The sequence below is a fragment of the Plasmodium gonderi genome (genome assembly GCF_002157705.1).
Source record: "Plasmodium gonderi DNA, contig: Chr10, whole genome shotgun sequence".
NCBI lineage: Eukaryota > Apicomplexa > Aconoidasida > Haemosporida > Plasmodiidae > Plasmodium > Plasmodium gonderi.
The window spans coordinates 546,550-560,998 of NW_021628935.1; the positions used below are offsets into that span (position 1 = coordinate 546,550).

The 14,449-nt window shown below is 30.7% G+C and overlaps 2 protein-coding genes across 2 annotated transcripts; both read left to right on the top strand.

Moving 5' to 3' along the window:
• Window positions 1-991: 991 nt before the first annotated feature.
• PGO_101190 (hypothetical protein, conserved) lies at window positions 992-9,415 on the top strand (the record flags this gene model as incomplete). Its single annotated transcript, XM_028688150.1, has 2 exons — window positions 992-8,137; window positions 8,447-9,415. 2 exons carry the CDS (start codon window positions 992-994, stop codon window positions 9,413-9,415), a joined length of 8,115 nt encoding a protein of 2,704 aa, XP_028543951.1.
• Window positions 9,416-13,654: 4,239 nt separating this feature from the next.
• Window positions 13,655-14,419, top strand: PGO_101200 (40S ribosomal protein S24; the record flags this gene model as incomplete). Its single annotated transcript, XM_028688151.1, has 2 exons — window positions 13,655-14,008; window positions 14,372-14,419. 2 exons carry the CDS (start codon window positions 13,655-13,657, stop codon window positions 14,417-14,419), a joined length of 402 nt encoding a protein of 133 aa, XP_028543952.1.
• Window positions 14,420-14,449: the final 30 nt, after the last annotated feature.

Here is a 14,449-nt window from a genome sequence, read left to right on the forward strand (position 1 = left end):
TTTTACTTATATACACACCCATTTACACATATGTGCATATGTATATTTATAAATATATGCACTTTTGCAAGTCCTGTTTTTAAATCGAAGGGTAACATAATTCCTCTGCCTTTACCTGTATTATATGTTTACAAAACGAGTATGTATGTTTAATGTGTCAATGCCAAGTGTTTGTGTTGTATCCACTTGCTATATACACATAATCACTACCACCCTCTAACACCCGCAGACGATTTCTTGGCTACTTACAAATAATTCAAATACCTTATTACATATGACAGGGCGTTGTGTGTTCATATGTGTGTGTGCGTACAAGTATGTACGGATAAAAGCACACTCATAGCTATGTTAAAAAGTGTGTACATTTGGCTATCTTGTGAAAACTAAATAAAAAAAAAAAAAAAAAAAAAAAAAAAAAGAACAGAACAGAACGGAACAGAACAAAGGAACACAAAACAAAGGAAAACAAAGCAAAACGAAGCAAAATAAAACAGAATAAAATAAATATATATACATACACGTGTACATACTCATATACATACGCATATGCATACTCATATACACAAACATGTACATATATATATCGAATAAAAATGCAAACTGCATACTGTTTTCTATTTTTTTCCTTTTTTTTTTTTTTAAATAAACTAGGGTGTACTAAGGATCGAACCCCCATGCCGAAAAGAGAGTTTTATGCATAATGTGTTAAATCAAATGATGAGCATCTTCTTTATTTTATTATTTATTTTATTTTATTCTTTTTTTTATTTTAATTTAAAACTTTTTTGAATGTAAGTATAAAGTAAAATACATAAACTCATGTTAAAATCAATCATCAAGTATTGTGCAATCCTATATACTGACAACATAACAACAGATTAGAATTATCTTTCTTTACGCACATGTAGTACATTCATGCATTCACAAAGACATACTTTATCATTTACTTGTATACCGAATAACATTTATCTTCCCTTTCCAATTGTGTGTCATGGATCATCCGTCTAAGGGAAGTTTTATATATTTTCAAAAAAATAAAAGCAATGAAAAACAAATGAATTATAAATGTGAAGACAGCATGTATTCAAAAGGAGAAGACAAGAAAAGTAGAAAATGGAGTAACCCAGATAGAGACATGACAATAAAGGGAATAACAGAAAGAACCCAAATGGAAAATAAAGGAACCACATCTGCTTTAAAAGATCAAGGGGGTAATAATATATATATGAACAGCCCACTGAAAATTTTAAAAAAAAATATGAACACACATAAAAAAAAATATGCTAAATCAGGAAGAGGTACACCACTTTCTTCTTCCCCTTCAAGTGAAAAAGGTCAAGACTACGGTCAGAATATTTTTTCTGAAAAAGGGTCAAATTCTAAGATATCTGGATTGGAAGAAAAGGCGAATCGAAGCGGAAGTAATTATAGTGGTTATGGAGAAAGCATTAAAGAGACCAATAAAAACACTCAACAATTTAAGTTAAAATTTAATAAAAATAAAAAAAATCAGACAAAGGAAGAAAATAACTTGAACAATATTTCGAAAGATATAAAAATACGGAAAAGTAATATCCTAGAATTAAATAAATTGTTGAAGGAAAATTTAAGAATAGAAGAAGATTTAAAAAAAAAAAAAAAAGGAAAAGGCAATAAAGAAGAGGAAGAAGATGAAGATGAAGAGGATGACTATGAAAAATTTTATTATCAAAAGTGGGGACATAAAGATATAGATAAAATAAGATCAGTAGAACAACCTGAACCAATGCAAAAGGAATTAACCAGCCAGGAGGAAGGTTCCAGTGAAATGAAAAGAGACAGTGGAAAAGACATAAAGGAAAAGTCGAAAAGAAAAAACAAGGAAAAGAATAAAGATAATAAAGCGAAACATAAAAGCGAAGATAGAGAAAAGGAAAAATTCATTTTAAAAGCTAAAGGAAAAGAGTTTGACCTCACTGAGCAAGATGGGGTTGCTAAGAAAAAAGATCAACAGATGCCTAACAATCCTAACTGCAGCGTGAGAAGCATGCATAACAATCTCCCAAACAGAAACAGTAGCAACAGTAACAGCAACAGTAACGACAATAGAAACAGCAATAGAAGTGGCAACAGAAACAGCAACAGAAACAGCAACCACTACAGTAACCACAACAACTTGGAAGGTAAGAACAACTCAAAGAACAAGAAATCAAAAAACAAAAAAGCAGAACCTCCGCAAGGCAAGAAAAATGAATCGCCACAGCACAGGAGAAATGAACTGGGCCAAAGCAAAAAGAACGAACCGAGTCAAAATAAGAAGAACGAATCGGGCCAAAGCAAAAAGAACGAACCGAGTCAAAATAAGAAGAACGAATCGGGCCAAAATAAAAAGAACGAAATGATGCATAATAAAAAAATGGAATCGCCACAAAATCGGAAAATAGACATGGGACAAAATAAAAAGAATGAAACTACCCAAAACAAGAAGAATGAATCCGGACAGAACAGAAAAAACGAATCTCCTCAAAACAAGAAAAGCGAATCTGGGAAGAGTACAAAAAAAAATGAATCTCTGCAAAATAGAAAAAACAAGAGGGAAGACTTTGTTACAATTGCAAATGCAAATTGTATACAAGATCAAGGAGGAGATGGTATACTGAATAAAAATGATTTTATGATGGAAGGTAATATTATTCTAAAGAATAAAAATATAGAGAATTCATTGAATTTCTGTGATCACTATAGTTATCATTACAACAATAGCAAAAATGATATTACCAATATTAACAACACAAGAAAGGGAATATTTAATAAAAGTACCATAGATCTTTATTATCATAATACTGGAGGGGTAGTAGTAGGAGGAGGATATATGATGGATGCAAATAATAATAAAATTTTTAGCTTTAAAAAGGAATCTAGAAATGATATTATCATGAAATCTGTAAATGACAATTTAAATAATGCTAGTGGTCTTACAAGTGATTTTGGTCATGTGAGTGCAACAGGATCACTAATGGGAAGTGGTAGCATAAATAAGAATAGCAAATTTCACGTGAATAAAAACTTTACGAAAGCACATGAAATAAGCGATTGTAATTTTGAGGACATAAGTAATGTGTACAACAAATACAAAATCCCTTTCGACCCTATGCCCATCTCAGAAAGTTTTGACCATGACACATGTAATAATAAATATGCTCATAATAAAAGTTTGTTGACTAACATAAATAACGAATTGAAAAATCTAAAGGACAACAATCAGATGAATATAAAAAATAATAGTATGATTAATAATAAGAGAAATACAAATATGAATACAAGTTTAAGTAATAAAGAAAATCAGTTGACGAATAATAAAGAAATCGAAGAAAGATCACATAGTAGCATTATACATATTAGTAGCCATGTGGGAAAGAAATATATAAATAACAAAAATTTGCAAAACTTTAACAATAAACAGAATTTTTCCAACGAGGGTATTGATCGAAGCATGAATTCTAAAATGAACATGTGTAGCAACATGGGGGGTGAAAGCAGGAGTACTATGGGTGGAAATACACTCGCTGGAAATCATCCAGGATGTAACAAGGTGACAAGTTATCATATGATAAATCATCACATTGGATGTAACAGTGTAGGGAGTAATCTTCTTCGATGCAGTTTGAGTAGCAGTAATTTAGAAAGTAATAACAGTATTGGTAACACACTGAAGGATGAAAGCATATTAGACAGTAGGACCTACAATAGAATGTTAAATAATGGTGGTGGCACCACAGTTGGTGGTGCAGTTGGTGCTACATCTGGTTCTGCTGTTGGTGCTACTACTCTCGGTGTTATTTCAGGTGTTGGTGGCTCAGGTGGAGGAGGAGGAAGCATGAATATTATTTTGAGCGATGAAAGTAGTAAAAGATTAAACAGCAGTTATGCAAATGTAAAAAGTGCCTTAAATAACAGTAGTAATATTTTGAATAACGGAGATAAGGTATACACTGGTGGAGAAGAGGAAAATATTAGTGATAGTATAACGAATATGAAAAATATAAATGGTACACTATTTTTAACAACAAAATTGAATTCAAATATGAACGATGTACTGAATAATAATAACAATAGAATGAGTGATTTAATGAATGTTCATAATTATATGAACAATGTTTTAATGTATGATAATGGCAACGGCATGTATAATGGGAAGATTGGAAATATGAATAATTATGTAAGGCAAAATTTGGCTCACTTCTCATGTCAAAATGTGGAAAATTACACAAGTGCTAATCTGGAAAATTTCGATTCTCCAAATGTGGATAGCTACAGTAATCCAAACATGGACAATTACACGAACCCCAACATGGACAATTACACGAACCCCAACATGGACAATTACACGAATCCAAACTTGGACAATTACACTAACCCTAACACGGATAGTTATTTGAACCCTGATTTGGACAGCTATGGGAATCCACACATAGATAACTATGGTAATCAGATTATGGACAATTATGTGAATCCGATTATGAACTCTTATGCAAGTCAAACCATGGATGATTATTCCGTTGGTAATGTAGATTGTTATGCTGCGGGGAATGTAGATTGTTATGCTTCAGGAAATGTAGACACGTATGCAGCAGGAAATGTAGAAACTTTTGCAGCAGGAAATGTAGAAAATTATGCAACAGGAAATGTAGAAACTTTTGCAGCAGGAAATGTAGAAAATTATGCATCAGGAAATGTAGAAAATTATGCAACAGGAAATGTAGAAAATTATGCAACAGGAAATGTAAATGGTTATGCGAACGGTCATATGGATAATTTTGTGAACCCAATTATGGAAAATTACATAAACCCGAATGTGGAAACTTTTGGGAATCCAAACATGGATAATTTTGGAACACAGAATGTTGGAGGCTTCGTAAATTCAAATGTGGAAAATTTTGGCACGACTAATATGGACAGTTTTGCTTCACATAATATAGATACATTTTCATCTCATAATATAGAGAATTTTGCCGCTCAAAATATGGACAATTTTGTATCCCACAATGTGGATAACTTTGCTTCATCAAATGTGGAAAATTTTGCTTCACCAAATGTGGAAAACTTTACTTCACCAAATGTGGAAAATTTTGCTTCACCAAATGTGGAAAGCATTTCACATGGTTATATAAACAATTTGCCCGTGAACTTTATAAATGGAGGAATGACAAATCAATTGAAGAGCAGCAGAGGTACCTCATCCATTAATAATATAAACCATTTTTCAAACGAAATGGATGGCACATCGTCTAACATTTTAAGCAGTATTGTAAAAAAAAATACGAACATTCTGTTAAGTAGCATTAAAAATGAAGGAATTGGTTCTAAGAGTAACCTAAATGTGAATTACATGAACAAGTCATTTGATAAAGCATCTAATATATTTGTTAAAAATGGGATTAGAAGTAGCAGAAATACGAGTGGAAATAAAATAAAAAGAAATAAAAACAAAGAGGTAGTAGAAAATAAAAACATAAAATATGAATTAACATCATCACCAGTTAAAGAAAACAATGGAAATGTTGTATATCATGACAACAGAATAAATGCCAATTCTGCAACAGAAGATATATCATCTGTAAGAGGAAATTTTGCTCATAAATATGAAAGGGCTATACACAATAATAATAATGATGCTGCCGCTAGCGCTTTGGCAACAGCCATTGCAACTGCTATCGCTTGTTCCACTAAGGGTGCAGGAAGTAGTGTACAGCATATGGAATCTGTTGAAGAAACAGAAGTTACTAAGAAGAAAGTGAAGAATGAAAAAAAAAAAAAAAAGAAAAAAAAGAAAACAGATATAAAAAATATAAAAATGAATATTAACAAAATAAATTTGTTAGCGAAAAAGAAGAAAAAATATTTAGCAGAAATTATTAGATGTGAATTAATATGGGGACCTGCCAAAAATAAAGAACCTATAACACCTGTAGAAAGTTGTGAATTACATCCAGTAGTTATAATTAAAGATCAGTATGGACATTTGTATGATGATGATGAAGATAACGAAAATAATCCTATAGGAAAAACTGTTAATATTTTTTATAGATGGAGTAGAGGGCCTCCAAGAACGGTTTGTTTTTTTCATCCACAAAAAATTGCATGCTTACAATGTACTGTTACTTTTAGATGCTTCTGTTCATATGAATGCTTTATGAAAGGATTTGACCATTTACACAAATATTACAGAAGCAATGGGCTAATTAATATACCATCACACCCGAATCTACACACATATGGCGTACCATGTTCTCCATTTGATTGGGAAAATTATGAGAAAAATATCGAATTTGATGAAAAGCATTATAATTCATTGATACAATCAGGTTTGATTAACTCACCAGATAAAGAGAAGTGGGAAATTATTAATAACGAAAGAAATTATATTCCATGCATAAAGGATGTAGGTCACCAAATCATGCTAGAGACAATGCTATTGGATAAGGATAGCTTATTATCATCTGAAAATGGAATGACCAGTTCAGACGAGTGTGATGATGATGATGATGATGATGATGACGATGTTGATGATGACGATGATGATGATGCTGCTGCTGATGATGTTGATGATGATAATGATGAGAGCCTTCACAGTTGTGGTGATGCCAATAATGGCAGAATTCATGAACATGGTAATCACACGGATGATATTCGTGACAATTTTGAAACGAACGGAAATCAACATAAGAACGAATTGCAGAAAGGAGGTGAATGCATTGTTTGCTCCTCGGATGAAAACAACCTACAGAACAACAGCAGAAACCACAACAGCAACAATGAAAAACAAATGTCATATGTGCGTTATTCTGATGTAGAAAAGAACCAATTCATTGTTATGAACTCCAATCAGGTTAGTACCATTAATGATACTTCTTTACCCACGGGGTTTACAGATAAAAGTTGTAATGTGAATAACAACAATCTTGTCAAAATTAACAATATCGTGAATAGGAGAGGTAGTAAGGAAGAAACTGACGTGCCTGATCAGAACAATACAAGTAGTAGCACCCATAATATGTACATTACAAACGCTGAAAGATCAACGGACACAAATTTGAAACATCCAATACAGAATAACACCACATTGAATTTTCCCAATAACATGAGCACCTCAACATTGAAAGAAGGAAAAAATAATGCAGAAGAAGGTTATACATTAAATAGTGTTATCAAATACAGTGGAAATGATGAAGAGTATGTTAAGGATAAGGAAAAGAGAATCGATAACATTGGGATATCTTGTGTAAATGTGGGATATGTAAAATTGAATAGCGAGGAAAATAACACAAGCGAAATGAATAGTACATATATCCAGAATTCCACGAATAGAGTGAACTCTCTGACTAATAATATTTCCATGGAAAAGAAGGAAGTAAATTGTATAAATGTAATTGCTAAAGAAAGCATAGATACATATGATTCTGATGAACCCAAGGAACTTGATTTAATCGAATTGAAAACGAAAGAAAAGGAAGTAAACAACTTTAAGATGCTTGCAAATGTACAGTCGGCAGATGCAAGTAATATGCAGAACGATGGGAATGTAGAACATGTACAGATTAATGAAAATGACAAAACTGGTACTCAAAGCAGTAGAAATAGCAAGAACGCAAACTCGAGCCTGAATTTGGACCCGAACCAGAACTCCTTGGTTAATGGTCGAAATGAATATGCAACAACCCAGTTAGAAATGAAAGAGACCCAGATAAATCATTGCACAGAAACGGAACAAAAACAAAAACAAAATGCACTTGAACAGAAATCACCAAACATGTTGAAAAAAAAAAAAAAAAAAAAAAAAAAAAAAAAAATATATATACTAGATGATCAAGTATGGAATAGCATAAAAGATCCAAATATTTATCACAAAATTATTACTGGATGTTGTATACCCAACCTGACAGTGGCGCCAAATTACAGCATTACATGTTTCAAAAATTCGAGTTCCATCAATCCGCATAATCAGTTTACAATTATGACCTGGAATGTATTAGCTGAAATTTATGGAACAATAGAAGCTTTCCCACACTGTGATCCCTACATGTTAGCATGGTCCTACAGGAAAACAAAGATCATTCAGGAAATTCTGAATAATAGCCCGGATATTATTTGCTTACAGGTGAGTTTAACATTTGAGAAGTAAAGGAAAAAAAACTAGTAAATGGTGTTGTTCCTCTCTGATTTCTCACTCCATCGCACGGCGCATTCTCTCCTTTTTTTTTTTTTTTTTTTTTTTGTATGTGTATCTGTGTGGCATCGAATTGGGGTACATAAGCACGCATTCGATCGACACCTGTTTTATAACAACTTATATGCGATGTTGTACATATTTTTTTAGTTTCATTAAATCTGAATTATCATGAAATCATGATTATAACAAAAAAAAAAAAAAAAAAAAAAAAAAACCTGTATTTATGACACATCGCAGGAAATTCAGAACGAACACTTCCTGGATTTCTTCAAGCCATCATTAGGTAAATTTGGATATGAAGGAGTATACAAGCAAAAGACAAAAGAAATATTTACATCACCATCTGGAAAAAGAAGAGGAGGAAAGTATACAATAGACGGGTGTGCAATATTTTATAATAAAAAAAAATTAAAATTTGTTGAAACATATGCATTAGAATTTAGTAAATTAATAAAAGAAGCATCTGTATTTACATTACCAAAAGAAATTCAAAAAAATCCTTCATTAGTTAAGCGATTATTGAAAGATAATGTAGCTTTGGTTATACTATTGGAATATATACAACAGTATTCAAAAATATATGATAATAAGAATGAAGAAAAAGAAAATAAAAAATTAATTATAGTAGCTAATACACATATTGTTGCAAACCCAGAAGCAAATTATGTAAAAATTTGGCAGACACAAATATTAGTTAAGGTAGTTGAATATTTAAAAATAAATTTTACAAACAAATATGATACAGTTCCTAGTTTAATTATATGTGGTGATTTTAATAGTACTCCATCAAGTGCTGTCTATCAACTTATATATAGAAAAACATGTAGTAGAACTCATGAAGACTTTAATTCAGATAAGTATAACTTATTAACAGATTTACCATTGGGTCATAATTTAAATTTAAAATCAGCTTATGCTATTTCCAAATTATTGGCACAAAAATTAAACCCAGAGGATTATAGTACTAATATGGAAATATTTGAACCATTATTTACAAATTATACTGGTAATTTTATTGGTTGTTTAGATTACATTTTTTATAATGATGAAAATTTGAATATTATTTCAACTGTCAATATTGCTGATGAAAATCAATTGATGCAGGAGGCTCATATATACCAACTTTCAAATTGCGCTTTGCCCAGTCCCATACGACCATCGGACCATTTACCCCTCATTGCTAAGTTTGAATTTAAGATTTATTGATCAAGGAAAAGGAAAGGGCGTAGTGGGGGGTGTCCTCGATGGGAAAGTTGCATAGCCCTTTTCATCGCAGCATTCCATCCGTTTAGCAAATTTTGCATTAGCAAGTGCCAGATTAGGAAGTGTCAGATTAGCAAATTTGAGATTAACAAATTTCACATTAGCAAATGTCAGATTAGCAAGTGCCAGATTAACATATCGTCTGCATAGCTACATGGTAATAGATTAAAGAACGAACAGATAAAAAGATGCGCCACCGATTTGACCATATGGCGTTGATGACTAAGATGGCTATTAAAAAAAGATAAAAAGCAAAGGGAGAATGGGAGTAGGAATGAGAAGAAACATTCTTGAAATCCACCAGGCAAACTGGCCAAATCGTTACCCACATCACTCACCATCCAACACATAGTAACAGAACACTTCCTCCAATATTTTGTTTAATTGGAAAATTTTTTCTTTTCAATTTTGAAAAATTTGCCAAATTGTCGTACCAAGCACGTACATTACGTATATATATATGTACATGTGCTAATATATGTTTGGTACAGAATTATGGATTGATAGAAGAAAAAAAGTCGACCCTAAGAAAATGCACCCCCTTCTCCCCCTGATTGTCCTACAAGACTTTATCGGGAATCACTTTTTTGTCTTATTACTCTTTTTTCACCACTTACACACATACCGACCGTTTATCACAGATTGTAAATTTTTTTTTTTTTTTTTTTTTTTTGCTTTTATAATGTAAATCGGTTAAGCATGTTCGGATGTAAGTAGCAAATTTTTGATTAACCGAACAAGCTTATATAAACTCAACAAATTTTGATGACGATCCTCACCTTTTTTTCTTTTTTTTTTTTTTTTATTGTATTATTTATTTTATTCATTTTTTTTTTTTATTTTATTTTTTTCGTAATTAAATTTATTTATATTATAAAGATAAAACAAATAATACTCTTACATCAGAAATATGTACATGCATATATGTATATACATATTTCTGGATATATGTGCATATATACATAACATTTCCCATGATCCTTACATGTATTTTACTTCTTACCACCCGTATCCCCCAAGTGGTCTAGATCTCCCATCTCTCTTTGCTATATTTTTATATACACACGTTGGCACATGCGTAGGTTTGCCTAATTTTTGCACCCTCGTTATATGTAACATTTGAAATATAATTTATTTTAAAATGAGTAATCCTTTTTTTTTTTTTTTTTTTTTATTATTATCTGTTTTATGTATATATATATATATATATATATATATATATATATATATATATATATGTATATCATGTTTTTCTCATTTTTTTTTAATGTGTACATTTTCTCATTCCCGGTATGTGTTGGTTTATATGCAAACATTAATATATACACGCATACATGCAAAGCGCTGAACTGGTATTATCCGGTTGTTGTTTGTAATGTTTATTATACATATGTATGACATATTCACACATATGTATTTGTATATGTACATATTATGTGAGTGTGTATAAATTTATGTATTCTGCTCCACACCAACTCCACCTCTTTTTTTTTTCGTTTGTCCCTTTGTTTTTTGTCCATATTCATAATTTATTTGTATCAAAAAGGAAGATATATATATACGTATGTGCATATGTATGTATATGTAATTTTTTATATTTCTATATATCACACACTACACACTTACCCTTATATAGAATTTTTTTTATAAATAAGTAACTTTCTTACAACCGTTTAAAAATAAAATATGAAATAAAATATTAAGCAAAAAGTGAAGTAAAATATTAAGAAAAAAGTGAAGTAAAATTTGAATTTGTTGTTTTCATTTGCATGGATATGGAATTTCGTTTTCAAACATCAACCTTTCAGATATTAAATATTACATCATTTGTATTGTCATGGGTAAAATACCTATTATATATTATATTTGTTTCACCAAAAAAAGGGGAGCATTTTAAAGCATTTGTATTGGGCTGAAACGGTATAGCAAAGGAACATTCAAAAAAATTTAATTCTCATATTTTGGAAAGTGGGAAATGCACAATAACATTGTACAGATAATAAATGAACTTAGCTTAAACTATTTATATGTGTACTAAAAATTTCTTTAACGTATTAATGTACCAGCACCATAAAATGATCTCACACAAAAATACATCCCCCCCCCCCCAAGTATATATTTATATATATAGGTCCAGAACTACACTTATTTTTGAAATAGCTAAAAAAGGTATTAAAATTGGGAAACATTGTAATAAAGACATTTTTATATATAATACAACATATGCATTTTCTATTTAGTCAAATCAGTTAAAAAATAGCTGTTCAAAAAAAAATTGAAAGCTTCTTCATTATATTCGGAAAATATTCCTAAGGTCTTTCCTCTACCACCCTATGCTTATAATCTCCGTGTTGTGAAACAAAGATAAAAAAGGTGTAGAGGTGGGGAAATATATATATATATATATATATACATAAATATATTTAATTCTTTTTTTATACAACTGTTATATGATACAAATGCAGTATAAACCTTTTGGTCCTTTTTAAAAAAAAAAAAAAAAAAAAAAAAAATGAAACAAAATTAAATCCTTAAATTTGTATAAACACATTTTATAGAAAAAAGAGTAAATAATGTGAAAAATAAATAACAACCTACAAATTTTTTGTTCGTGGAATTTTTCCAAAACAACACTTAACTGTTATAGCCTTAGGGATGGTGGTGGGATTAAACCAACGACCGCTTCCCCTTAACACTTGACATATGATTCATTTCAAGTAGATGGATTATACCAGAGAGAAGGCCCTTCTTCTTCCTCCTCTCTCTTCACATCCTTTAAATTTGGAAAAGAATGAAGAAATACAGTATTATGCGCCTTAGTCACTTCATAAATTTGAAGTAGTAAAAACAGTAAATTGTTCAGTGAAATAAAAACGCATTCTGAAAAATACACGTACCAATTTGTGATTTCCCCAAGTGATAATATAAATATTTATTAAACCCTCTGCACATATGTACACTTGTTTATCACAGGCTCGACAGGTGAGAAAGTGTTATTTTTGTTCCTTTTAAGTATGACAAACACTTTAAAACATGTTTATTTATTTTTAATATGTTCTTGGACACTTACATTATCTTTTTTTCTTTTTTTTTTTTTTTACAATCCTGTTTAAGAAAAAATTACTTATGAGTAAAAATATATATAAGGTAATCTACTGCACAAAAGTTCGCGCCCTTTTTTTTTTTTTTCCTTGCCCCCGCCCCGTAATCATGTTTTTTTTTATTTACAAGCTACGACTATATCTCTATTTAATCTTCTAAAAAGTGAATCAAAAATGGAAGAAAAAAAGCGGTCAGCTCTTATTTCGCTGGGAGTATATATAAAATACATACTAAATATAAGCATATTATTATACGCATGTTGTATGTATGCATGTATATATGTGTATACGTATATATATAGCATACATATGTTCAGTTATGTTATATATATATATAGGGGTCATCATTTTTGCATATCGGAGCCGCTTATACAACAATTATTCAATACATTATTACATCCAGTTGCATGGGGGGGGTATTTTTTCCACCTTTTTTTTTTGAGGGGGACGCTTAAACCAGCGTACGTAAAAACACACGCCCCCGATCGATTTTTAGCTCACAGAAGGATACCAAATAAAAAAAAAACAAAAAAAAAAAAACAATAATAATAACAAAAGCATAGATAGTGTATTGTTGCATTTTTTTTTCACTTCTTTTCCTAATTTAATAGGGAGAAAAAAATAAAATAATTGCCTTAATTTGGAACGTGAAAATTTTATTTTAACGAAACAAAGCTTGTTCGAGATTTTATCCTTTTAGCGTTATTTACAAAAATGCATTAGCTTTCCATTGAAGCAAAAAAAAAAAAAAAAAAAAAAAAAAAAAAAAGATAATAAAATAATAAACAGATAAGTTGATAAAGCAGGTATTAGCTCATAAATAAATAAAAGGAAAAGAAAATTATGTAAAAAAAAAAAAAAAAAAAAAATACCAGGCTTCACGAAAAAGTATAAAAGAGTGCAGCACACTAGTGAACATTTTTGAAGTATTTGCAAAAATATATAACTGCATGAGAGTAACAGAAAATTCTTCTGCTTTACGGAACTGTGAAGGAAAACAATTTTTCTATTGTTAATTTATTTTTCTCAGTAAAAAAATCCTGAACTCGCGGGCAACCAACGCAACACAAAAACAAGAAACATGGCAGAGCAGTTTACAATTCGCGTGAAAAAATACATGAGCAACCCCTTACTGCGTAGGAAGCAGTTTGCTTTGGAAATACTGCATCCAAACAAAGGAACAGTTTCGAAAAAGGATGTGAAAGAAAGATTAGCAAAAATGTATAAGCTGAATAATGTAAACACTATTGTATTGTTCGGTTTTAAAGTTTTATTTGGGGGTGGAAGAACCAAAGGATTTGGGTTGATTTACAATAGTGTTGATGCCGTTAAAAAATTTGAAAAGAAATACAGACAAATAAGGGAAGGATTAATAACGAAAGAAAACAAACCTGGAAGGAGAGCAGCAAAGGAATTAAAGAACAGAAGAAAGAAGGTAGGGTTTATATCATTTTTATTTTTATCCTATTTTTTTTTTTTTTTTTTTTTTTTTTTTGCTTCTTTTTCTGGAACATTTCATGCCAATGTGTCATTTTTCACAGAGTGAATATTTTACTCCGCGACGGATATATCTGTGGCTGTTCTTCGAACCATTCATTTAACTGCTCAACGATTTGTGCGTGTGTGTATGTATCTCTCTATGTATCTATCTATGCTTGTACTTGTAACTTGTTATTCTCTTTAATCTGCCAAAGCATTAAGTTATATGTCCACATAAAAATTTATTGACCCATATCCACCCACGTTTATTCATCAATTAATACATCTATTTTATTTTATTTTTTCCCCCCCCAACCAGGTACGCGGTACGGCAAAAACAAAAGTGTCAGGAGCGAAGAAAAAGTAAACAGATTTGTGTCCCCCCCAAAAAAAATTT